Source organism: Lingula anatina, chromosome 7, assembly GCF_051362555.1.
Source record: "Lingula anatina isolate TDL-2025a chromosome 7, LinAna3.0, whole genome shotgun sequence".
NCBI lineage: Eukaryota > Metazoa > Brachiopoda > Lingulata > Lingulida > Lingulidae > Lingula > Lingula anatina.
In genome coordinates, this window is record NC_141773.1 from 5478828 (window position 1) to 5506026 (window position 27199).

The 27199-nt window shown below is 37.0% G+C and overlaps 1 protein-coding gene and 1 long non-coding RNA gene across 11 annotated transcripts in view; one reads left to right on the forward strand and one right to left on the reverse strand.

Annotated features, from left to right (window-relative positions):
- LOC106170107 (transcription activator GLI2.S) overlaps nucleotides 1-27199 on the forward strand; it is a 54040-nt gene that overhangs the window by 12308 nt on the left and 14533 nt on the right. For 5 of the 10 annotated variants that reach the window (XM_087016972.1, XM_087016979.1, XM_087016973.1 and 2 more), the window contains one exon: nucleotides 6840-6984. In XM_087016972.1, coding sequence (XP_086873098.1) covers nucleotides 6903-6984 — 82 coding nt within the window. In that variant the 5' untranslated portion in view covers nucleotides 6840-6902. Of the gene's footprint in view, nucleotides 1-3772; nucleotides 3934-4212; nucleotides 4410-5666; nucleotides 6061-6839; nucleotides 6985-14009; nucleotides 14450-21948; nucleotides 22279-27199 lie in introns of those variants that run through there. The other 5 variants (XM_087016976.1, XM_087016977.1, XM_087016978.1 and 2 more) reach the window with 5 other exon arrangements.
- On the reverse strand, nucleotides 206-13919 carry LOC106164009 (uncharacterized). The gene is made up of 4 exons (XR_015335407.1): nucleotides 13635-13919; nucleotides 12505-12581; nucleotides 2892-2956; nucleotides 206-532 (listed from the first exon to the last, which is right to left on the reverse strand). It is a non-coding gene; the product is annotated as an uncharacterized LOC106164009 (long non-coding RNA).

A 27199-nucleotide genomic window follows, 5' to 3' on the forward strand; every position in this document is an offset into this window, starting at 1 on the left:
AAAATTCTTTGATTTGGGTCATTTGTTTTTACTGAATCCAACCTGAGCCTAAAAAAGTGAGAATTTCTTTTTATTCCTGCCACTTGAAAGAACCTGTCACAAGTTGACATAAAGGACATCTGTTTTGGCAAACAGAATTACTGTGTTTGAAAAACTCCTGCTAAACAATTTGGATAGCTGGTATTGTATTAAGGCCATGGTAGAGCACTGGTAAGGAATGAAGAATTTAACATGTACACATGAGAAAGGAAAAAATTTAAACTTGGCAGGAAATATCATGCATCATTGTTTTGTCTGAAGTTGAAGGATTTTAGTTATTTTTAAGGATCTTAAAACAGAGAGAATGGTAAATATGTTCAGTTGAAAAATAAACACTGATTTGCTAGCCTTCTTCAGATCAAATAATAGATCCAAGCATGTGAGAATAGAAATATATTTAGCTGGTAAATGGTTATTGTTGTGGAAATTTTTGTGGGTGGATCTTTACTCACCATTTATCTCCTTTTTCACCGAACATATTCATTTTAAAAACCTGAAAACAGAAACAAATTGTAGGTTACTCATTACTAAATTTTTTTTTTACATTTTAAATTTTTTATTTAATTAAAATGCACAAAATGTTGTTTTAAATATGATAAATATCTACTGAAGACTGCTTTTTGACTATTTTATTCTGCAGAACAGCCAAATTCTCAGCAGTATTGCTGTTGGAAAATAGATCCGTATTTATGATATATGATAGCAACAACATTTGTAGCTCTTGATGTTCAACTATGTATTACAGAAATGAAGTAAAAAGCTAACAAGTATGTCCATTTAATCAAGATATTTTGTGTACTGCATTTAAAAAGAGGAAAAAGTGTAGATCTATGCATCAACTACCAAGTGTAGATGATATGAAAGTTTGGAAATGTTTGCTTCAAATTGGAAAGTATATTTTTGAGGGTAACAAAAAGTCTTGAAATGGTTTGGTATTAGAATAAAAAATAAGAACAAATAAAAATGATTATTAAAAATAAAAATGTATAAAAATTTAATTATTGCCATAACCGCTTTCTCTTTGCCATGTGGGAAGGCAATGTCATGTGCAAAGGTCTAAATGCCATTTAACCATGATGAAGTGAAAAATTAAGGCCCCTCCCCCCTCCTACCCCTAAAGTGTGTCCCTGGAACTAATTGGATTCCTCTCATTGGTAGTTATATAAGGTCACTACATGTATTACCACATGCATGCTTCTCAACAGTATGGGGAATTGGAACTTTATATCCCTTCAGTTCCTTCAGACTCTCAAGAGGTTGAGAAATTTGGTACTCTCTCTCTCTCTTCCTCTCTCTCTCTCTCTCATGATTTTTCTCAAAGCTGACTAGATAGCCTTCAGAGATTACAAAAAGCTCACCATGATTATCTCCATGTCTTCCATTTTGTATAGTAACTGAAAACAGCAGCGACATCTCTGAAACTTAGGATGCCTTAGGGTAACATTGAGGGATATCATACTAAACCCTCTATCTCTCACCCTTGCCCCCTCTATGGGTTCATTCCCATTGAAACTATAGGACCCCATTTCCAGAGATTAGATCGATCTACTTTAGATTGACCTAACTCCCTGGGGGTTCACGCTAAATAGCTGTCAGCCGAGCGGACACGAAAATTAATTACCCCCTTACAGCTTGCAGTAGGCGGGACGGACATTTAAGCCGGATTATCTGACAGTAATCTAGTGAGACTCCCCGCGGGGATAGATCGATCTAAAAGCTCTGGGAATACAGCCTAGGTCTACCTAGATGGATCCAACTCCATGGGAACTCATGGGGACTCTCACTGAGTGCAATCACTTATACAGATAACATGCCTCCTGGCCTTGGGTAGAATACAGAAAAGCTGGTGATTATACAAGTACCTCGGAAACAAGATTAGTCGTGTTAAGGCTCTGTTCAACTGATTGCATTTAGCGAGAGGCTCCGCAGAGATGGTTCGATCTACATAGACCATTAGTTTCAATGGGAATGATTCCCTTGGGTAACCAAGAAAAATATCATACTAAACCCTCCCTCTCTCACCCTTGCTCCCTCTATTACTCTCACTCGTCCCTCTCCCATCCTTCTTTCACACATTCTCCTCCACATGGGCACTGCCATCAAAAATAAAAAAAAGAGAGTCTGAGGTGTAATGAGATAGCCATGCCCCAGTGAGCCCCACTCTGAACCTCTCCTACCATGGCAAACACCTGTGGCGTACCCCTGGGGGTGATTAATGACCCCAACATTAGCATCACAGGCTATAATACCTCGGTTTACCTGGCTCGCTGAATGGACATCTAATTATCTCTGTCACAGGTATGGATACATGAGAGGTGTAGAGTGCTGGGATTTTATACTCTGCTTGGAACTTAGAGCAGGGGGATCCAGTTACAAAAATGTGAGATGTCATAGGCTGTAAGGTTCAAATTCAGAACGGCAGTCAGCTTTAGTAATATTGTAATCTGCTCCTCACTGAGGCGGATTGTCAGATCGTCATTCCGCATGGAAAAGAATTTTTGTCTCTTTGATGCCCCTTTTAACCCAAAATACATAGGAAAATAAATATTTTTGCTCTCTGTTTGATCATAACTGATAAAAATATCAAAGAGTGAGTGCATGGATGAGGAACCATTATCATTACAATTAAGGATCTTAAACTGCTGTTTGAAATTTAGCTAGGGTTGAAAATTGATGGTAATAGATGAAGAAATTGCCAGGTGCATCTTTCTGTGGTAAAGGAGAGACGTTTAAAAAAAGCAAGAAATCTAAGATTTCATCATCTTTTGAGAAGCATTCTCTAGGTATAAAAGACTTTTTCAAACTAAGGAGCTCCTTTTCCACTTCTGAGAAACATATTCATAATCACTTACTTCTTCTTGAAATCATTGCCTATGCAGGAGTTGGTGCCGTCGTCATCTTCTGCTCTTGAGCAACACTATTGAAAAAATCAGATAAAGAGAAAGTAATCATCACTGCAAACAAAGATTACATGTGGCATACAAAAGATAAGATGTCTGACTAATTGTATTATGCGCCTCTCTTTCCTGTTATCTGGTACTTATCTGTGGCACGTTTAATTATAATTATCAAGCATTGCTTCTTGTTCATATATGGGAGAGTGTTTTGATGGGCACCTGTTGGTTGTCAGAGGACAGGATATTACATAGACTGCATTCACAGTAAAAGTTGATACGGCATCGTCCCCACAGGGAATCTATTCAGTGTCTATTAGGGGATTATGCGACAAGCTTTCAAGTGGGTTGGTCATATTTGATCCCTGGATCTGTTATTCGTGGATCAACTTGTACTAAATGCGTCCGTGTAGGTTGCATTCCCATTGAACCTATCGTACTAGGTAAATCGATCCAACTCTGTGGGGACTCTTGCTGAATGCAATCAGATTAACTGAATGACACATCTAGAGCAGCTAAGGGGTGATAAAATTTTTCGTGTGCATTCGGTCACACTCATAAAATGAAATGAAAGAGCTGTCATAATTCACAAAGCAGGATCAATGGTATCAAATGTATTTATAAAAATTGAGATAACATATTATTAATATAACATATTATGTAATCTTTTATAAATTCATTTGATGCCATTTGATTCCTGCTTCCGGAAGCTGAGCACAAACTTTTGTACCCAGTGTCACGTCACACAGGACAGGGGAGGGGCTGTGTGACTGCTTATCACCACCAATAGTTAGGATAAGCACATATTAGTACCAGCCTTATATATCATATACATAATAACCACTCACAGACACACACACTGTCATTATATGCAGTGAGGATGTGGGGTTCATTTTGAGATGGTGGCTGTTCCTAATGGGAATGGTCCTAGCTAAGATGGTCAGGCCACTGTAGCAGCTAGCTTCATGTGTTCATGAGTGGAACTGAGTTTGTTTTGTATGTAAGTGATTGTTTTGTTATGTTTTATGACTGTTTCATTTTTTTATGTAACCTTAAATTTATTTTAAGAGAAAAAATAATGTTATAACTGATATAATCAGGTGATAATAAAGGCATAATATTTGACCCCTTCACACTAGGCAAGATGTACAAATTTGTAATTATTGTTATGGTGAAAAGAAATGTTGAAGAAATAGCGATTAAAATTAATCATTTTTCCTTAGGTTAGAAATCTAGAAATGCACTTAAAATTGTACCTCCTAACTGAATATGTTGTTAGTGATTTAGATGGCTTTGGGAACGTGGGAAACTGTAGAACCGTTTCACACCTGTTGATACCACAAAGGGAGGATTTTGACAGCATATTTAAAGTATAGCGGGCTCAGTTGCATGTTCAGGTTAATTGTGTCACTTCTGATTGATTGGAGAGGGCTCCACATGGAGACAAGGATGTGCCACCAAGGGCTGTAGAATGAAGTAGGTGTCAAAACAAAGATGGTTCATACAGTTATGTACTGGGACAGAGCCTTGTAACCAATATCACTGTGATGGTGACAGGATGGACAGTATTGAATTATACTTAAATATTACTTAAAAGGATATACATATTACTGTATTTATGTAAAAATCATGATTTGTACCTCTGAATCTACGTCTGCCATTTTGCCCAAGAGTCTACACATCTGAAGAAATCCTTTTTACATGAATCAAAGGGGAAGCACTTCATGGTGGTGGATTGGTTTTAAGGTTGTGGAACAGCGGACACAAAGCATGTTTCGTACAAACGACATGTAACACCTTGGATCACTTGAGCCACATGAGATGTAGAAGAGGTTATTGTCCTTAGTTTGAAAGGTGTTGAGACAGGGGGAACAAGTCACACTTAGTGTGGGACACATAACACCTCTCTTGGTCCCCCCTGGGGAAATGATTGACAGGTGCCCTTCACTGTATCCAGTGATTCGTGGTAAGGGTCCCACTTGATAAGTGAACCCACCATGTCATCCATTGACCTCGTGTTAGTCTGTGTGATGTTTGGAAGGCATTTGATACAGTCTGGCAGTTTCTTAAAGCTTTTGAATGTGATATAAGAGTAGGTTGGTGAAGAGACAGTTTATTGTTCCAGTTCAGGGATTTAGATTTGGATATCTCCAGATCAACCTTAGTCTATTTTTTTGAGGGGTAAATGTGACATTATGATAAAAATCCATAAAGATATTAACTCATGTAAATGAATCACTCAAGAAAAGGTAGACCCATCAGGCCCGTAGCCAGCAATTTCAAAAGGGGGGTTCTTTTTCTGAAAAAGTGGACCTTTTCCCATAAAAACTTCATGTAACTAGATCAAATTTTACCCAGAGTGGACCTTTTCCCAGCAAAAGGGGCGGTTCTTTCAAACCCCCCGAACCCCCCCTAGCTACGGGCCTGCCCATACAAGTTAGAACAATGCCTCTTATGTCATACACATCAAGTGCAATACTAATTGAAGTGACAGAAATTTATAGAATAAAGACATTCTCTCTAATTTGCAATTCTGAGTATATGTAATAGACTTTTTAGAGGTAATTCTACTGCAGGACTGTATTAAAGAGCAACAATATTAAAGTTGAATATAAAAAAATAAATAAGATAATATGAAAGAAATAGATAGACAAAAAAGGATAAAAATGTTGTTACACAAGATGTCTGTAGGGTGGAAAAAAACTTCTGTGATACCTAAACCTTGTTAGAAATTCTGCTTTAAAAGTTTGAGGTCATGATAATGATCATTTTAACCCAATTTTGGGTCAAAGAGGTTGATTGTAATCAAGTGTTATTAACACATTACTGCTGATCATATTTACGTGTAAAACTCAAGATTAGTTGACACTTTACAGATAAGCAATTACATTATGTGAGAGAGTTAGTATACTGAGTACAGTGAAGGATGCATATGAAGCTTGGCATTGTTCCTTGACACAATGGGGACATGTTATTATTTATAAGGTACAGGTGTACAATGTAATATCAGTGTCACCTAGTTATTGTGTCATATTGGGTGAATGATGACAGCAACCTTGTCTTGGTGAAGGGAGGAATGTTATATGGATGTCAGTTTTCAATGATTACAAGGAGAGCAGTGTATAGGGTTTGTGACATATTATACAAAAAAATTGGAAAAAAAGTCTCTGTATAAGTATAATATGTGACTATAAGCACGTAGAGCTTGGCTGTTGAGTCAACCTTGTAATAGTTATAAATCTGTGAAAACTAGTACTAAAATACTGCAGTGCTTAGAAGTAGATTTTCACGTCTTAAAATCAGAGTATAGGTTGGGCACAAACTGGTGGAAGAATATGATTATGCCTCAACCTTTTCTTTGGGGGAAAATTATCAATTTTTCAGATTCATAATTTTGGAATCATTAAAAATTATATTTCTGTAAAGCATCTGTATAGAATAGAACTATAGAGAAGCCGGCTTTTTAAATTCAACCACTCATGGGGATGTTCCAAATTTAAGAATTTATGACTATAATATCTATGAAATTCACTACTGAAAAGATTGTTACTAGTACCTTATCTTATGGCACTGATTTATAAAGGTCTGCCTGCCCAAGTTGAGAAAAATGATAAATAAATGAATTAAACAAAGTTCCACTACCTGATGTTTGGCAAAATAAATGCCTTGAATTATTGCTTATTTAAAAGAGAAAAATATTTGAGTTTTAAACAACATAACAGGTGGAATATTTTCAAATGTGATTTTATGGTCAGAATGTCAAAATCTTTAAAAATATTTTTCAAAATTCTACTGTGCAATGTACTATATGATAGATTGATTCACTTATCACTGTGGCATACAATTAAGATTATAAAAACTGATGACAGTAAACCATAAAGATGATATTTTCTTTCTACTTTTCAGAGCTGGTGTGATCTGTATGACTGTGTGTGTGTATAAAGGGAAGTGAAGAGAGGCCAGCTCATCATGGATGCCAGGGACAGGGTGAAGAGGGAGATGGACGTGTCCGCGCCCAAACCAAAGGAACATGGCGCCAAGAAAGAGGAAGGTAAGTGTTGTGGATGTGTAGATTTTTATTTATCCAGGTGTAGTTTCAATCAAATTGAGAATGGAAATTGTATCTTTAACTGGGCTCTGATGTTTAGTGTTGAGCTGAAATGTTGACAGTCATAAAGATGACAGTCTTCTGGATTTATCTGGAAAAAAAAAATATAAAAATATCAAGGTGTTTGTTTTTATGATCTCAGTCCCCCTCATTTAGAGCTGCACACTTTGGGCATAAACATTTTCCAAAAAATTTTTTTTTAATTTCTTTTTCATCTTTACAATTAGTTCAGTTTCCTAATGAAGTCTTTGAGATAATAGACAAAACATTAAACTTCATACCATTATGTAAGTGTCCAGTATAACACTCAGTTTTCATTCGTAAGAGTAACTTGACAAGAGAGAGAGGGAGAGAGTGAAAGAGATAGAGAGAGGAGAGGTGTCTTCATCATGTAATAGTGTCGGTGTCATTAAGTTGTCTGATGCAGTGAGTGAGGCTGTGTAGTTTGTGATAAAGCCTGTCATGTCTTGTCACATCTGTCTGCTGTAAACTGCACTGTCAGCCATGTTTACAAGAGTTTTCACAACTTTTTGTGTTGTAACAAGACGCTCATCCATCTACATTTGTAGAGTACCATGATTGCTCTGAACTTTGCTTCATTTGTGGAGTGTGTAATGGACACCCTTTCTCTTTTTTGCTGAGACTATAGGGAAAAAATTCCCCCAATTCATATAAACCACTTTCCACTGAGATGGAATCTTTACCTTGCGACCTGCCCCTCTCAAGAACATTACGCCCCAACTGTTTGAAACAGTCGTGAAAAGTTTTGAAGATTTATACTCTGCAGTTTTGCACTTAAAACTACTGCAACTTGAAACAGCTAACGTAAATTTTTTGTTATCACACTAAACCGGACACTTCCTTCGGCAAAACCAGCCGATTATGTATCTTAAATCAAACAGAAATCTCGCTATTGATCCCATTTCCAGCCAGGGGAGAGGCAAGATCTACGGTCAGTTGTGTTAGGGGTCATCACACTTAGTCCAGCGGGCCTAGCTTAATAACCGCTTGGTTTGTGGTGGTGTGGCACACTCAAAAGGTTTAGAAAATTACTAGTTGTATCACATTACCCTCTCACTTTGAAAAGAAGCTTTATGTGCCGTTTGAATGAATCTGTCATCTTACAGAAGGATGAAATTGAAATGTATGTGACAGGAAAATAGGGCAGGGTTTGTGGATCGCCAGGGAGAGGAAATGGTGGGTACGGAATGAAAATAAAATAAAAATATTTATTTTGATGTGTTGGGCATTTTTTTTTTAATTGGTAAAATGAAGCAATCAGAAAAGTGTGGATGTTTCTTTTTAACATAGATTAGGGAATGTTTGTTTTTCATTCTGACTGGCCCTTTTGATGATTCCCCTAACATGTTTTCACTAATGAAATTGGTTCTTAATCAAAGTTGGACAATTTTTACCAAAAAAAAAAAAAAAGGTTTATTTTGTCAGTCTGAACCACAGGCAAGAAATTGCATAGAAACAGAGCATGATGAATGAAAAGCATAATCTTCTAAAAAATCTCTTTTTGTTAGGCACAGCTGTGCTGAGCTAGATTTTGCTAAAAAGAGATGGTAAGTTTAAGATGATGCCATTGAAAATTAAAGAGCATGAGTAACAGGGCACTTCTCAACGGGAGATGTTATACAGTGAAATAAGCATATGAACATGATCAACAGAAATGGAAAGTGTTAGTGCTCTTTCCAAATTCAACATTGAGACAATTAAAGAAAACTTGATTTGATAGAAAATCAGAAATTCAATTCAGACATAAGATGTAGTATGTATATTATGTCTCACTTGATCTCATCATAGTGCAGGATGATATCAGAGAGGCGTGTTAAGTGAGAGATAAATGCCCTGGTATTTCTCCTCAGTCAGGGAAGGCATCGGGTTAGGATGTAGGTTAGAATAACTACAGGTTCTTCTTAGTTATAGTATGGTAGGCACGGCCATAACTCTTCCTCTGTCATCATCTTGACTACCGAGGAATAAAAACAACATGGTCTGAAAACCAAGGAAATCTATTGGCAACCGGTAGTGCAAAAGACCATCAAAACTTCGTATGCAATCACTTATAATGGCGGGAGGCTGGATTTATGCTCCGCAAATGGTCCCCGAGTCTTTTCTTTCAGCTTTTATGTGCGGCAGTAACTGTAATAAAATATAGCCACAGTGGGTGAAGTGGGGAGTTAAAAAAGTAATTACAAGCTCGAAGAAAGATATTTTTGTTTTCTGCTGGTAAGGAGAAATACCAACTACACCATTTAAGTTGTTTTACTGAGAGCAACTGTCTATTTTTGTAATTACCCAAGTCTTAAGTGTTGAAGAGAAGCATGCGGCATGCGTTCTTAGCATCAGCAGAAGTCAGGCGCATTGCAGAAATCAGTAGTGGATTGATTGAAGAGCCCAGATATCCGTGGCACTTTGGTTGGGGCGAAAGTTTGAGTATATAATGATCTGCTGGAAAAAAACCCTTAGATTGTAAATGTGATAGCATAAAATGATTGAGATGACTGGAGCTATTTTGATTTACATCATCAGGAGCCAGGTCCTAAGTTCGCACATTTGGCATTGAAAAAAAATGGCAGCTAGAGATGGATAAACTATGTCAGATGACAGTTCAAAAGTAAAAATTAAAACTACACATTCACTCACGTTCCATTTCTCTCTTTTTCTCCCAAACCTACACGTTGTAAAGTATGTGCCTCTTTACGTGTAGGCATGCATGCACGCACACTCACTATATTTGACCAATGTTGACTTTAAAAAGAGGTGCAGTTTGATCATGAAGAGGCACTGCCGTAAACCAGGGTAAATACTTGAAAATATTATGCCATTTCTGCAATGTTTTTTCCCCCCCCCAAAAATTGCTCGGTTTCTTTAGTAGCCTATTTCCTCATGTGAAGCAGACAGAACATCCTTCACAAGCACGAATGGAGCTCTCGTGACTCACTTCAACGTCTGACATGTGTCTTCTGCAAAAATTGATCTGTGTGTTTTTATATATTCCTACGAAATAGATAACATTTACTTTGTAGAAAAGGAAACTGTTTTGTATGCACATTTCTCTCTTTTTCACATCATTTTTCTTTCTAAGTCAAGATTGTTTTGGATTTATTTTTAATAAAAGATACACAGTTTAGTAACATGAGCTGTAGCTCTGTCTTTTAACAGAGGCGTAATATGTTTCGTTCAGTTCCCCTAGCATCTCTATTGCCTCGTAGCTAGAGTACATTTTCTATGGTTCTAAAGGAGTTCTTTGCCTTCCCACAAGTCATTCAAAAGCTTCAACATCAGTCAAGAGTGCGAGCACCAAAGAGAAATTAGAAAAACAACCTCCTTTTCCTTGCAGATGTTTATATAATGAGGTCGGCACCAAAAGATACAAAAGTAATAGATTTATTTCAACAGCAGCCTCATTATTTCATGGCCCCCCTTTTTCCTTTTATACTCCTTTCCAAATTATATTGTGGCAAAGGGGGTCTGTGTGCTTTGGTGGTGACCTAATCCCCCAAACTAATTTCATGTTCCTTGCACAGCATTTTATGTTCTCTTCTTGAGTGAATGGAGGAAATGTTAGTGTTTTGTGCAAGGCTCAAGTGAAGAAGTGGTGCCCGAGGAATGATTTTGATTGACGTCTCACCTGTGTTGTAGCGAGGTTGATGGATTTCGGTGCTGGGGCATAGAAATGCTTTAATTATTGTTGTGATAATACAAACTGGCTTTAACTACGCTACAAATGTGCGGTATTGCACATGATTGGTTCACTTGGCATCATTGGTTCAGAAATACAGCAGAGAAATTGATTGTGAAAAAAAAACATTGCTTTTCACGTAAAAATTTCCTATATTCAGAACATTTTAATTTATTGAATCTCATTCTAATATCTTAAATACATTCCTTTTGACAAACTGTTTTCAAAAGTGGCATGGAATTTTGAAAAAAAAATACAGGGTAGTCAGTCCAATAATACTTGTCTTGAACATTGCATATCCACTACAGATGTCAGAACTACCAGGAGAGAGTCTTTTTTCTGCGCTCTCCCTCCCTGCCAGCAGTGACCTCTATTGGCGACCCCTGGAGACCTCATGGCCACCAGGCCCTATCTGGCCTTTGTTCACTCCTGCATGTGATAACCATAAGAGGTCGAGTTTAACAGAAGAACAGTCAAACGCTCCCCTCTTGTAGTGGCTTGACTGTGAATTCAAGTGTTATAACTGCACTGAAATTCTATGGGTCATAATCTTAAAATTTTTGGGATTTGCAGATGAAAAAAAGTCGCTGGCGAGAAGTCGATGCAAACTTCAGACACTGCTGTGGAATCAAGTGCGCTGACTGCAGTTTTCTTTTTAAGAGCAATACGTCAAGACTGAAGGTTTTTGTTCTGGGGTTTTTCACTTGCCCTCTAACAGATGTTTCAAGTACATTTTTTTTGCAGTAATTGGCTCCAGGTTTGGCAGTGTTTTGATAGTGACTGAGTCTGGTGCTGATCTTAGCCTGTCTTGTGAGACCCTAGAGGCCAATTGAAAAAATATGGCTGCCATTTGATTAAAAAAACTCTTGTGAAGACCTGAACTTGAACCACTAAATAATGTAGATGCCGCTTTGGTTTAAGAGTTTGCAACATCCGCATTCAGAGACTCGTATTAACATTTCAATGTTTTGCTAGATGCTTTGAATAATTTATTTTGGCGAAAGCAAAATCCTCAAGTTTTTAAAAAATTTTTAATGATGCAGTAAAAACAAGAATTATATTTTTGATGTGTCAGTGAAAAATGAACTTGATTGTACTTTAAAAACGTCTTTCGTATTAGTTGCTTTGTTCTGTGCATTTTATGAACTGCAAATATAAGATAAAAATGAAAATCATTTATTACTATTTAGGCCTATTCATGCAGTGTTATTGAACATGTCTAGCCTGTTGAATGAGGCTGTGCCCTCTACATCATGTCTAGGGATATTCAATTCTTAGAGAGAGTAAGAAATCAGGGGTTCATTCCAATGTATGAAAATATTTACTTCTAACTATTTTAGTCAAATTTGATATTTACTCACATTTGAATATCAGTTATATGGGACGGTTTCTTTTAGTTCAGGTAATTGTGAAAACCACTACACATTTCATACATTAACTTATCCAAAAATTGATTTCCAGAAAGTATGTCATGAGTTATTAAAAAAAAAACTGAGGGTCATTATCTGTCCTGTGAAGGAGGTTTTTTTTTTTAGTTTTAAAAAACGATTCTAAGATAAATGTGGGCTTTTCAAAACAATTGCAGTATAAGTAAAATAGATTTAAATTGTACAAATCTGTTGAATAGTACTGTGTACTTTTTTTGCATGAAAACTATTCTATCTACTGTGGACCTCTACAAAATGAAGCTTACTTTTGATTCTAAGTACTACATAATTAAGATCCAGTGAAGTTCTTTGAAGAATGGCAAATGGAAATGGTTGTGTACTTACTATGTGTACAATGACCAGTCAGAACTTGAGTTACAAATGTCCTCAGGCAAGCAAAGTCCAATCTATCCTGGCAGGCTCTAAAACAGAGATTGTGATTGGTCGATTAAATTCCAGTCTTGAGTAAACGTTTCATGTTTTTTTCTCCAGTCAGGATGGTTTCTCAATGGTTTAAGTGAACCGATGCTGTGTTGAGCCCCAACAATTGATTATAAGCAAAGACATACTTTAATAATAGGAAGGAGAAGAAAAGATGAAAAAGAAGAAGAACAACAACAAGAACAACAACAATAATTATGAAAAAAAAAGCCAAGAATAAGAATAATATCAACCTTAGAAGTTACCCCAAACACAATCATCACATATCAGACTTATGCGGTGCCTGTTTTAAACTTTCCACTGGACCTCACCCCAAATCCCACCACATCTTTATATTTAGATATATATGATATTGCATTTAGGGATGAAAAATCCAACTATTGACTGATTTCTGACTTTTTGGGAATCAAAAATATCTTTGGCCTAGGCGGTCCCCTGAACCGTGCACCATGTTTTCCAACTTTGTCACAAAAAGGCAGTCTCACCCAGTATGTACATTAAATTTGAAGAAACCAAATTTTTTTCACATAGAATTTTGTACCTGGTCATAAAAAAAAATATGTCCCTGGTTTGAACTGAATTTGTTTAATATTGGTTGCATTATGGGGTGCAATTTCTTGTTTTGCATTTCAGATACCACTGTGCCATATGTCAGTCAGAAATCAAGTCCACAACTGGCAAAGATGTTTAAATGAAGTCTTTGTGTTGTGTTTGTTGTTCTATAAGTTTTGAATTATCCAATTACATCAATAGACATAACATGTCCAGGGAGGTGTCCTTGATTGGATTGCCTTTGCTTGCCATTAAAAATGACAATAATTCCATTATACAATACCAGCAATATAATAGTTTTCATACAATAATGCCAATTTTGAATAAAACCACTTGGTAATATTACCTGTCATGTTTGTAGAGATGGATAATCAAGGGGGATCTTCCTCCCATATTGTCGTATATAGACTCAATAAAGGAAGGCGTTATCTCAATCTGGATAATACACCTCTTTTCTGGTGTAGTAATTATGAACCAATTACCTTTTTCCTATGGAGTATTGTGCCTGTCTTGTGTTGCCGTGGAATTCCTCAGCCTTCTGACGCACTTAGGCCCAAAGAATACTGGACTCAAACAAGTTTTAATAGCAGGGTGAGTTGTTGGAAAATCCAACAGCCAGCATGGCCTCTTGGGTTTCTCGAAGGGGGTCTCTGCGGTCTGATTTGAAAAAAATAACATCCTAAGTGTTCCATTGTGATCAGTTAAACCTTGAGTATTAAACTTGCAGAGCGAGTTTTGTCATTCCGTGAAAATAAGCGCAAAAACTATCTGTAAAGCATCACCGGATGTTAGAAATCTTCAAAAATTACCGGCCGCGCAGTCTGTTTTTCACCCTCATCTTACCATTTAAGGACCACCCAAGTTGGGACTGCGGTAGAGTTACCCTACCAGATTTCATCTTTGCTGTGGTTCTTAAACCTTGCACCCTGTAAAATATGTCATAATTGCCTAGGATCCTCACTGGGGAAGAGTGGGCGTGGAGTTTGCTTCAAGGACATCATTAGGACCGCTGAAAATTAATTAGGGAGGATCTGGGACCCTCAGAATGGGCCTTGTTGACCATGTAACATTATTCGGATAATGAGAATGTCAGAGGCATTACCGCACACAGAAATTATTGCCACAGATTTCAGTTGGAGAGAAGGTGTATAAACAGTTTGTAGATAGGAGAGAGTTAGATTCTTTAAGTCAAGTCAAGAGGGAATGTGGCTGAGCTACTATGTCATATTATAGGAGATTGGATTGTTTTTCACTTTTTCCATGACCTTGGCGGAAGAGTTAGTACTACAAGGAGAAGGTAAGAGGAAAGGTTTGATTTTTAAAAGAGCTATGGATTTAAAAATGGAACCCACTTTATTTTTCTCATGGGGTAGGGGGTTAGAAAATTGCACGACAGCAGGTATTATTTTGCAGCATTAATAGTTTTATTTTGAGAGCTTTTCAGTTTTGCACTGAATTTAAGACTGTGATACAACGTCACACCCAGCTAGCAAAATTGAATTTAGATAGTTGTGGGGGTAGTATAAGGGATTTTAAAATCATTCTTTGGACTGCAAACCCAAGGAGTTGTATAAATCAAGTTGTACATTTTGGTGCAAAAAAAGCCTAACAATGTGTCACTCTGGAAGAAAGTGAGTCAAAACATACGTCAGAATTTAAGTGATTTGACTACAGAATAGGACAAGTTGGATACACAGAATAGTGAAAAAAAAACACTATTGTTGTTAAAGACGGGATTTCTTTGAAATGGACAAAGACAAGTTGAGATATTGGACACACTAGCAAACATATACAAAGAGTACTGGGCTGTGGACTTGAATAAGCGAGATGGATATGGATTACAATACAAATTGCTGTAAAATATACATGACAACAAGGAATGTTTTCTATATATGGATTGCATTTTTTACAACATAAAAAAAACAAAATCCTCAGAAATATTTAACGGGGTTTGATTTCAAAGCACTGCTAGTAGAAGAAGACATGCAAAAAACACCCGAAAAGGAAAGGAAGGAGAAGAGATTAAGATGGCATCTCAAATAACTGACCACCCAGGAGTTGTCACTGTATCCCCTGACTGTGCTCTCCAAGGATTTCAATGGGCCCCAGCATGTCACCAGAGAAAGCCAGAGATTGATGGAGCAAAATATTTTTTACATCAGGGATAAATTACATAGCTGTTGTTGTTGCAATATTCGGAGTAGGCTTCTCCATGGGGAGTTAGGGAAGTGAAGAAACAGATGGATTTGACTGTTGGATTTTTGTGCCTCTGCTATAAACTTTTATTTGAAGATTGTTTTTTTTTTTTTCTGTGGAATGCACGTATTTGGATTAATAATACAGACGCTGGTCAAAGTGTTCCATTCTCAAAGAAAAAATGAAGAGAAAAAAAGGATATTTCAAAAGGACAGTTAAGACGGCAAGGAATTATATTTTAAAACATTTAGATCTTTAAATCATTATCAGTGCAATTTTATGGAGATTGCTTTTTAATGGGATCATTGGGCATGGAAAGAAAATCTGATTGATTCTTTTGCTGAACCAAGACTGTCAGGCGAGAGGCAGACATTGTTGCAAGATGCTATGTGAAGACAGGGCATCAAGAATGATGTGAACCATCACGTTTCAATATGGAGGTCTGCCGAACAGACAGGAGGCTCCTAATAGCACCATATGCATTCACCTTCTCAACACAAAGAGCAGCTGTCAACCATGTGAAAGGAGCTTTACACAGTACTGAACTTTGTGTGAAATCAAAAAAGGATAAGGTGATTTTTTTTCTTGAATTTTTTTTTTCAAAAGAGAATTAAATACGAAGTTCTGAGGGAAGGATCACGAAAGGTTGGATAATGAAGCTGTAAAGGGAAGGAACTGATAGTGGATTTTTTTCACCGAAGAGAATCAAATGTAAAAGGGTTGTGGTGGTAACAGGGCAAAAGACAGCTGCAAAAGGCTTGTGTAGTCTGCAAAAAAAAAAAAAAATCTTCCTTTCTTTCTTTCTCTCTTTCTCTGTCTTTATAATTTTATTTACAACTTCATGGAAAAAGTGAATACCAGTCCCCCCTCCACCTGTTACCTGCAGAATCAAAAACGTCAGCCAAAGTTGTCCCGAGATCAAGATGATAGATTGTCTCTGTGACACGTGTCATTGTGAAAGGAGGCGAGAAGAAAAGGGGCGACTTCTTCTATTGGTGTTAGTGTTGAGGTCTTATCGAGGGTTAGGTGAGAAGGGTTAGGCGGCACTCACTCGGGGAACTGCGTCTGTATGGTTGGAGGGGCAGAAATAGCAATGGACTGTGCCATATGTATGGATCAGTTCACAGTAGAGTTTAGACATTTTTTCGCCCCCTAGATCTAAACAATTTTCTTGTGTAAGCGTCAGAAATATGTAATAAATTGAACAATGGCAATTGGGCTTTAATTGGACAACTTGAGCCTAAATGAAGGTATAGAGCAATTAATATAGAGACATTACGATTTAACCATTTACAAGGCTAATATGTATAGATGCATACAAATACATGTTACTTGATGATTTAATGTAAGGAAGGAATGACTTTGATTTCAATCTTTAAAGTCTTACAGTCAGGCAGAGAAAATCTTATTTACAGACAATTTGCTCCTGTTTTTTAACCTGTAACCACTTCTTTCCTCCCCAAGGCTAGCGTGCATGGAAGGTGCTGATCATACTTGGGTTTAGTAGCAGAAGGTGATTAATGGGGCTTAAAAAGCAAGATGGATGGGGCATTTCAGGATAACATCTTTCTAGTCAACTAGTTTTATGAATGTAGTTGAATCAAAATTTGAACCATGACTATCACTTTTTTAGAAACAAAATATGGAAATATTTACAGCCTCCTCAGCTCAGTAAGGATATGATCAGCGTTTCTTGACCAAAACTGTGCTTGAATCACTTTGTGGTGCCATGAATACAGTAATTTCATACACAAAAGTTTTTTTAGATATTTCTGGTGACAATAACCTCTATGTTATTTTCTTTTCGTCTCCTTTCAAAGGATCAGATGTTAGCTTTTGGAATTTTTCAAAAATTGAAGAGTCTGAGATTTAGCATCCAATTATAAAAAAAAATTGTTTGATGAAGTTGCACTCTGGTGATTTTCTTCCATCTGAAATCTTTTAACAATGGCTACCCTTGAAATTACTTTCTTTTTCTGTTGACTTTAAGTCGATTCTGTTTCAGTAACAGAGGCCTCCTGCAGTTTGTCTATAAAACTAAAAAGATAACAGCAGTCATGTCTTGTTTGGCAAATCTCCTGCCGGAAAAAGTGCTGCAATCTTGGCATCTGTGACGCTCTCACTGTGTTGTCTGTACCGTAGAATAACACTTCATTTTTATTGCCGTGTTTCCAGTGAAGTTGGGTCAATCCAACCATGTACAATCCAATATGGCAGGACATATAATTGCTTAAGTTGCCATGGTGATGGGTGGGACAACAGGGAATAGATTTACTTTCTGGTGAAGTAATCGTAATCCCTCCAATGCTGATGTGTATCATGTATGATGAGACTGTACAAGATACTGGTATTTTATTGCCACAAAAGATAGTGATAGACTATAGCAGTTGGGTTTCCTTGTGTGGCCACCTACTAAAAAGAGTAAGCGGTGGCATTCTGACTCTGGCAGTTTGAAAGGGATAACAGTGGAAATGTATTTTATTGCTCACTGTTTTGAGGATATATGGCAGTTCCTTATCTTTCATTGTTCATGAACAATAGGGAGCTACTTATTTTGAAAAGTTTGGTGGAAATGAGGGCAGTTTATTTTATTTATGTGTGTAGGAATAATAGATTTATTTTATTTATAGATTAATAGTTTTTTTTCTTATGTGTTAAAGTCTATGAAGATAAGTTTTTCTCTTTATGTGCTTCACAAATTTATTATTGCATTGGGTTAGTGACAGCTATCACAAAATATATTTACAGAAGTTGCTTTTGATACCAACAGTTTGATGTTTTAATAAAGTTAAAATGCATTCAATATTTGATGAATTAAATTAAAGCCAGCCATTTTACTTAAGAAAGTTACCCGCCTCTTATGTACCAGTAAGACAAGGAAACGAGGGCTTTAAGAGAGCACGCGTGCATACAGGTAGTGGAATATCAAAGGTGTTTTGAGCCTTGGCATCAAAGGGAAAATCTGTCCCATCACCCACGTCACTGACACTTGATCTTGTTACTTCATTTAATTTCCTGTCTGCTTGCTGAGAACAGTTGACGTCTGCAGAAGGGAGATGAGAGAACCGTAAGGAGCACCTGTTTGTGGTTAACATTTTTGTATGGCCTAACTTTTTGATGAAATTTTGTTAAGATTGTCTTAAAAAAAAAAAAAAAAGGTCTGAGAAAGAGGTTGTTGAATTGAATTGAATCTATGACAGCTTATATATGTTTTTAGAATAAGCATGGAAAAGTACAGCAGGTTACTTTTTTTCTCGAAAATGAAAAGTATGATGAAAAATACTTACTGAGTTACATTTCTCAAACAAAAGCATTTCAGATCTTGAATTATGGATGATAGATTGTGAAAACGATCAGCGTCAGTATGCCACAGTCTGTAAAATATATTTATTTATAAAGAATTCTGTCTGAATTTGAGGGATGAGCGTGGGTGCCAGCAAAGTTATTTCAGGTTGATTCTGAAAAAAGTTTGTAGTCAAGGAGCTTGTGTACACAAGTGCAAGTCAGAATATGAGGAATGTGGAGGAACTTCAAAGTCAACAGTTTCCAATTTCATCAAAATGGAATCACTGACTCACTGTCTCATCTCCCTTTGTGAGACTGTTGCTGTGGTTATGGAGGAGGCTCCTCCTTTATAATGTACCTCTTACACAATGGACTTTGTATCAGAGCTGGAGAAAACCAGATATTCCTCAATACAAAGCCATCTTTCTTAACTCAGCTTGGTTCCCAGTGTAAATGCCTTGGCATTCTAGAGTATTCCACTTAGAGGAGTTTTTGACCTAAACATCTTGAGAAACTATCAGAGTCCATGTGCACTGCATCTGATCACTAATGTGCATATGTACTTTGGCCCATATACTAGTACATACAACTTGTACTTTCTCTCTCTCTCTCTCTCTCTTGCACACACACACACATTCTAAGCAGACACAATTCATAAAAGTGATGAAAATTCTTAAATGCAGGATATATTTTAAATATCCCAATTGATGTATTCTTTGAATTAAAAATGCAAATGCCCCCCACCCCCATATGATACCATACACAATACTATATATCATATAGTATACCATATACCGTACCCTATGCTTTACCATATACTGTACAATATATACCACATTCACAACCAAAGTTGATCCATGGACTAACAGATCTGTGGATCAAATGTGGCAACCCACTTAAAAGCTTACCGTGTTATCCCCACAGGGAATCTAGTTCAGGTGCGGATTTAGGCCGTCTTCTGGGTCTTCCGGAAGACGGTCAGATTTTAAAGTTTACATTGACGGCTATCTAATATTTTCTGTCAGAAGACGGTCAAAAATGGAGGACGGATTAACAAAGATAATATGGAACATTGTCAGAAAATATATCTGGATCCGCCCCTGTAGTTGGTGTCTACTAGGGGATTATGCGTCAAGCTTTTAAGTGGATTGGCTGTTTATGCTCTGTGGATCTGTTAATTGGTGGATCAACTTGTTCTGAATGTGGCCATAGAGTAACACCCCATTTCCATAGATTAGATCGACCTACTTTAGATCGACCTAACTCCCTGGGGGTTCACGCTAAATAGCTGTCAGCCGGGCGGACACGAAAGTTAATTACCTCCTTACAGCTTGTAGTAGGCGGGACGGACATTTAAGTCGGATTATCTGAAAGTAATCTAGTGAGACTCCCCGCGGGGATAGATCGCTCTAAAATCTATGGGAATAGAGCCTAAGTTCTCACATCTGTTCTCAACGTACAATGACACACCTTGAGTATCAGATATAACAGAAGACTCATACCACTATCACTAAGAGACTTTTCCCACAGATATTTAGATCGATCTATCCCCCTGGGGAGTCTCACTAGATTGCTGTCAGCTTAACTGGCTGAAATGCCTTTACCGCCTACTAAAAGCTGTAAGAGGGTAATTAACTTCCAGAAGCTGACAGCAATTTAGCATGAACCCCCAGGGAGTTAGGTCGATCCAGATGGATTTATCTAAATCTGTGGGAACCCAGTCTAACTGGGAATAACACAGAAATGCTGATTGGTTGGGTGGATTACTATAGTTATCTCTGATTCTCAGGGTGGTATGTAAGATGTGAGAAAAGCTTCTTGATGATAAAGATGTGGTAGAAATATATGCTCTTCACTTTATCTCCTGCTGGGTAACTGGGACTGGGTTGTAGACTCTTAGCTCACTTTAGGATAACATTTCTTATTGCCCAGCTGCTTTATGATTCTAGCCAAATCATAAGTTCAGTTATTACTTTTTGGCTTAATGACAAAAAGGGGGAAAATGATAATACTATTTTTGCACTACAAATGCATTAGGTTAAATTTAGCACTGTCAGATGATACAAAGCTGCTGCTTAGCATTTCTGATTACCATGTCTAAAATCTGCTACGAACAGTGAAATTTTAGCAATAAAAAATTCAACCTTTTTATTTAAAAACTTTTATAATGCTAGCACACTTAATGTATGGAAAAGTGCATGTTGCATTGAGATAATTGAACTTTATCATACATAATAGCAAGCATGACGCCATTAACTGTGAACACATACAACAGGGTCCTATATACAGAGTATGCTCTTTAACATCTGCTTTTATGTAATACTGTCCTGGAATGTGGACATCTTGAAATTGTATGTAGAGCTATATTCTTTTCCTCCTTCTTCATGTGGTGATGTTATATGATTTTGTATGATCTTGAAACCTCAGTGGTGTGAAATATGCAGGCCCATAGCCGGGGGGGGGGGATCAAAAGCACCACCCTTTTTGTCAGGGAAAGGCCCATTCTAGGTAAAATTTGATCTAGGTACACAAAGTTTTCATTGTAAAAGGTCCACTCTATTGGAGAAAAAAAAAAAGAACTCCCCTTTAGAAACTCCTGGCTACAGGTCTGATGGAAAACCAATAAAAAGTGAACACTGGAAAGAAACATGTCACAATTGATAAAATGATTGTTTTTGGTTAAAAGATGCAGATAAAAGATTTTGAATATAGAGTTGACCTCGATGTTGATTGTAATAGAATGATGGATATTTAAAAGATCCAGATGTTGATTGTAATAGAATGATGGATATTTAAAAGATCCAGATGTTGATTGTAATAGAATGATGGATATTTAAAAGATCCAGATGTTGATTGTAATAGAATGATGGATATTTAAAAGATCCAGATGTTGACTGTAAAATAACTTAACAACCAAGTAAAAAATCGTGCAGGCAGTGGTCAAAATAAAGATGTGTCCCTTTTCTGCTGAAGCCATTACTATTTCTTGGTTTTGATAGATAGGTTAATGAAAATGTGTCAGTTAGATCAAGTCTCTCTGAAAAACATCCCAATTTTAGTTTCAGAGCTTTATTAACCTCCTTTAACCTTCAGTATAAAATATGTTCCTTGCCACTTCAGAGATGGTCAAACCAAAAGGTCCCCGGGGTTAAGTAAACTGTGTTACTTAGATTATTAAGACCTGGAAAAGTGATATTTTCAAGGATTTAAGTAGATTTATCATCTGTTTTCCTCAGTTTGTGGTGCTAGAGCACTTGTTCTTCGTGGTGGGGATATTGGTATAGGCACCCCATCAGTGTGGTAGGGATATAGATGATGAGGCCTCATCATTTGGGGAAAATGAATTAGGTTATGTCATCATGAACTGGAAAGGTAATTTTGTACTTTGTTGGGGAAGATTTATGGCATAGTTTCTCCCCAATGCTTGGTGTAATGCTTGTACTTGGTGGGAGGGAGGTGATCTTGATGACCGCATCAGTACCTGGTTGGCCCATCAGAGAGCAATTAATTAGGGGATTATGTAACGGTGGACTGGAAAAGGAATTTGAAATTTGACTGAAGGAGTACATGGTACAGTAGTTGGCTTGTGTTTAGATAAAATGCTGGGAATAATTTGACAGATGAAAATTTCAAATTGGATCCAAGGTAAATTTGGAAAAAAAAAGAAATGAATTATTTTACTTTGCAAAATAAGAATATGTTTAGTATTTAGCTTTTGTTAATGTTTAGAAAGAGAGAAAAGCAGTGGGGGCAAGTTGGGTTCTTGTTCTGAAGAGAGAGAGAGCGTGGCCGTGCTTTTCAATTTGGTAAGTGGCATATTTATGGTAGATCAATTAATTTTGGAGTAAATTATGTCTCCTCCATATTGGTGGCCTGGAAAAGTTACTCTTAATTTCACCAGAGAAGATTTATTCTTTTATTTTTTCCTATTTGGGTGTTCCCTTCTGTTTGGAGTGTTCGGAGCATTTCTTATGGAAGCTAAGTTGCTGTAGTACAGTTGGAGTAGGAGCTGCCTCGGGTAGAATTTTTGCTGGAAATCTCCTCGTGAATGAAAAACCAGAAAGATCAATGAAGTGAATGATAATGGCAAGAAACTTTTTCTCTTCCCAGAAGACTTCACCTGAGAGAGAGAAGGTGAAACAAACATGAACCTTTACTGAAGTGAACTGTAAATTGAAGTAGACATTTGTGTTAATGTAGTGGAGAACTAAGTAGGAAGTCCTACAGAGACATCTAGACTGGAGTATTCAGCGAGGTTTTCTTTGATTGGTCACGGTTTCTGTGACCAAAAGACTAAAGAAGAATTTTTTGATGATATTTAGTTAATTTTGTGACATTTTGAGCAGTCAGGGTTAAAAGGTATAAATTCCAAATCGGTGAGTATTATTTTGAAAAATCTTTATTTGTTTTTGCTTATAAAATAAACTTTAAATAATTCTTTTTATTGAAGAAAAGTGAAGTATCACCAGTCCCCAAAAAAAAAAAAAAAAAAATGGGCCCAAAAATACATTGTAAACATTTGCTCATTTTTATAGTCATTCATGCATTTTTATTTTTACCTGCAGGTTAGGCCAATTTGCATGTTCACCCAAACCCCTGGAAATAAAAAATAATATATATAACTCTGGATTTTAGTAAATTTAAAGATTACTTAAAAATGCAGAAGTGACAGACTGGTGGAAAAAATTGCTCAGATTATACAATAATGTGGAGTTGAACAGATCAAGATTGGGGCTCAACGTCTTACCCTCTTACCCGTGCAGATTTATTTCCACTCACTTCAACAATGAATCCAGGTCATGTCTTTATGGGATAAACCAAAATCACTGACAGGCTTTTCAGGTACCTGACAGTTTCACTTTAGTTGGAGAGTGAACTGAAACTTTATTTCAGTTCTACCTCTGTGGTTGCATAATTTTCCTGTTTGTTGTGAGTTTCTTTAGTGCATAAAAAGGAGCTGCTTGATTATGCAGATGATCAACTAGATTGTGAAGATATGTGAGAAGGAGGGGAGGGGGCATATTTGAAAAAGTGGATTTTTTTCTCCCAACATGACCCAACATGAGAAAATGTGTGGAATCGAGATCAGTTTTTGACTCGGTGTAAACCTCTTGGGCTAAAAAAGGGGGCTCTTTTGAACATCTGAACTTTCTTGCGCATGGGCCGGTCTAAACAGAATTTGAGTGTAAAAATGGTTATTATGTGACATTGGTGAGAGCCCAGCATATTTTTACACAAGCTACTTTGTTTGCTTCAACCAATGTGTCATATTTATTTTCAAATCAAATGGAGAAAGATGTTGCACATCTGCCGTCACTTCGGAAAATAAAAAGCTCCATGTTATAAAAAATGAAAAGCAAACGAAAAAAAAAAGCTCATCAGTCTCAACAGCAGTAAAAGCTTAGTTATGTCATAGGTCACCGCATGTACCTTGCCACATACACAAAACCCTTCATCTATGCAACGTATCCGAGTATTGTTCTACATGACCCAACCAGACATTTATTATCCTCTTCCCTCTCTAATGGGAGCCTTCTGCTTTTCAACAGGGTGAGGAGTAATGGCAGGGGAGCATTGTTATGGCTTTGACCGTTTGACCTGCCGCTATTAATTCCTGAAATCTGGAGAATTGAAACCCTTAAAGGTACCCCCTTCGGCAAGTGTTCCAAAAAAGTGGTGAAAATAGTTCTCCAGGATTGGGTTTATTGAAAGGTGTCCTGTCTAGGTTTTTTTTTTTTTTTTTTTTTTTTTTTTTTACATCAAATTGAATTGGCCTTGAGAATCAAAGCTATTTTTTGCTTGTTCACAAGTCATTGACCTGTCACACGAGCAAGTGACCTTGAATGACATTAAAATATAGCCTAAAGTGACATAAAAAATTTGGAGAGTAAGGATGTCATGTTTATCAATATGCTTCAGTTTCAAAACTCTCCCCCTCTGCTGCATCTGCGGGTTGCTGTTCATGAAGTCAGAAGTGAATTCTCAATGAATGGTGGACTGCCACAACCTTTGCAGTTACTCTGCCAGTGTTTAGATTTGCCAAAACTCGGGAAAACTTTACAAAGGTCTCACTGAGAAACTGCGGAATCAGAATGTTCCTTTTGTAGAAGCCGCACTAAGGGCTTCTGGCACTTCGCATATGTACAGAATGCTTTATCATAAGTTTTGATGTTTGGCACTAACAGCTTGATCAAATTTTGCATGATTTGATTTGTAGTCTTACAGAGAGGTGTGGAAATTACTGCCAAGTTGCAGAGTGGAAATAACTGTTTGTCTTAATGATGTTCGCATATTGAGGATTAGAGTTTATTTATGGGAGAGACGTGCAAAAGAAGTAAAAAAAAGCTTTTGTGTTTTTTTTTCCTTTGTCAATATAAAACAAATAAATAATTTGCCTTGGTTTGTGAGGAGGTTGCTGGCAACAGCATGTTTTACAAAATGCACCATTGATGAACATTTAAAAAATTGTTTTGGCTTTGCCTGTCTTCTGCTAAATCAAGAATCACATGCATACCTTTGAATTTTTGTAATTTTTTTGTAAAAATGATTTTTTTAGCATTGAAGTTGTATCCTTACCTTTAAATTACTTTTTGGAAAGGGAATAGATTTGTGAGAACAATAACCTTGAATTTTGGTGCTTTTAGATGTGAAATAGTGTTTCTGGCATTGAAGTAGTTTGAAAGGGTTGGTTTCCTTATTTAAAGTTCTATATCACAAAGTGAAAGTATATAGAGATATTTTGCCAAAAAATTGCTCCTTTATCTCTGTATTTAAAACACTTGTAAGCTGTCACTGTAATGTTACCTCATAAAATAGTATTCCTGAGAAATGTAGAAGTATCAAAGAGAAGCTCCTTTTATAGTTCTACCTGCCTACAGTTTAAGCACATGGTACCATATTAGCACCCCATCCCCCCCTTTTAAAAAAGTCTCTTTTAGCTCTGTACAAGAGGGCCTCCATTTTGACATTCAGACACCATGTGTTTCCTGGGGAGTGTTGAAGGAAGTTTTCAATTACAGAACAACTCTACGTGTCCCACAGATATTTATAGGGAGAGAGAGATGAAAAGTGGGCGATAACAGGCTGTATGGGACCAGGCACCCTGCAGCGGAAGTGGAGGGTTTATTTATTGGGTGTTTTACATTGCATTCGGTGGTTCATGGTTGTCTCATTGGTGTTTGTGACAAGGAGGTTAATTGGCGCTATTTCAGCCCAATGTGTTTTGGTTTCAGTGGTACTGGTATGGGTGTTTTAAGCATTTCTTTTTTGCAGAATATGGCCTCTCAAATGATTATTCTGTCTGCTATTCTGTATTTAAGTATTGAGCTGGCTTTTTCTCTCCTTTTAAGTAGTTCAATATTAAAAAGCCAGAATGACTTTGCCATAAACTGGATCACCTATAATGTTACTTTTCACACCCAATTTGATGGATAATTAATACAAAAAAAAAAAAAAAAAGGAAAAGAAACTCTTTTCACCACTCTGCTTTTCCTCAATTTTATATGCCCCTTCATAGTTACTTGAAAAAAAGGAGAATAAAAAGAACCAACTTGACATCTCTGTATTTATAAATGTTTTCAGTCTGGTTGTGGCGTCAAAACAAGCAGCAACCATCTGTCACAATAGAGCACTTAGGGAAGTTAATGTGTTCCTGGAGAGGCTGTGTCTAAATACTGTGCCATAGATTGAACTTAACTGGGGAAGGAACACTTCTAAGACTTAAACTGTAGCTCTTTTTACAACCTAGATAAGCTGGGCCCCCCTAACTCAAAAGCCTCGTGTATTGCAATAGCGATATCACATAAAGGCTACAGTGTATTATGTGGGGCGAGTATGGGCGAGTTATGGAACTGAGACATTTGCACTCAGTTGCAGTGCACGATGCTTTCGCATTACTGAGCCCTGGACATAACTCAAATATGGTGCGACCCACTTGAAAGCATGCTGCATAATCCCTGAAAGGAGGACATGCTTGGAATGCAGGGGAGATCCATTAGGGGATAATGTGGCTTGCTTTCAATTGTGCAACGTATTTGAGCTGGGGGAAGGGGGGTCAGTAAGGCTTTGGTTTAACGAAGTTGTGAACAGAGCCTTAATCTGCCTCACGAATAATGATTTGTTGTTTTTTATTTGTAGAGTGACAAACAGAGCCTTATCTGCCTCACGAATAATGATTAGCTGTTTTTTATTTGTAGAGTGACAAATCATACACATATTAGATACTTCTAGGGTTGTTTACTTTTGGCCTGTTTAACAAGATGGAAAAAAATTGATATAGCTTCCTCAAACCATTCTTTTTAAAGTAGTTTGATTCGATATAAATACATTTTCTCAGAAAGAGAAATACCAAAAAAAAAAAAGACAAATAATTTGAACATATTTCACAAAACACATCTGCTGCCTAGCTCTTAAACACAATAACTGGTGTGGAGCAGAAGATGGTCAGACACTAAGCAAAACCAAACCTTGAGGAGCTTAAACAAACATTCCCTGAGGAGAGCACAGAGCAGGAATCTGACTAATCTGGCAACTGAATAAACATTGCTTGATCCAGAAACACATGCCT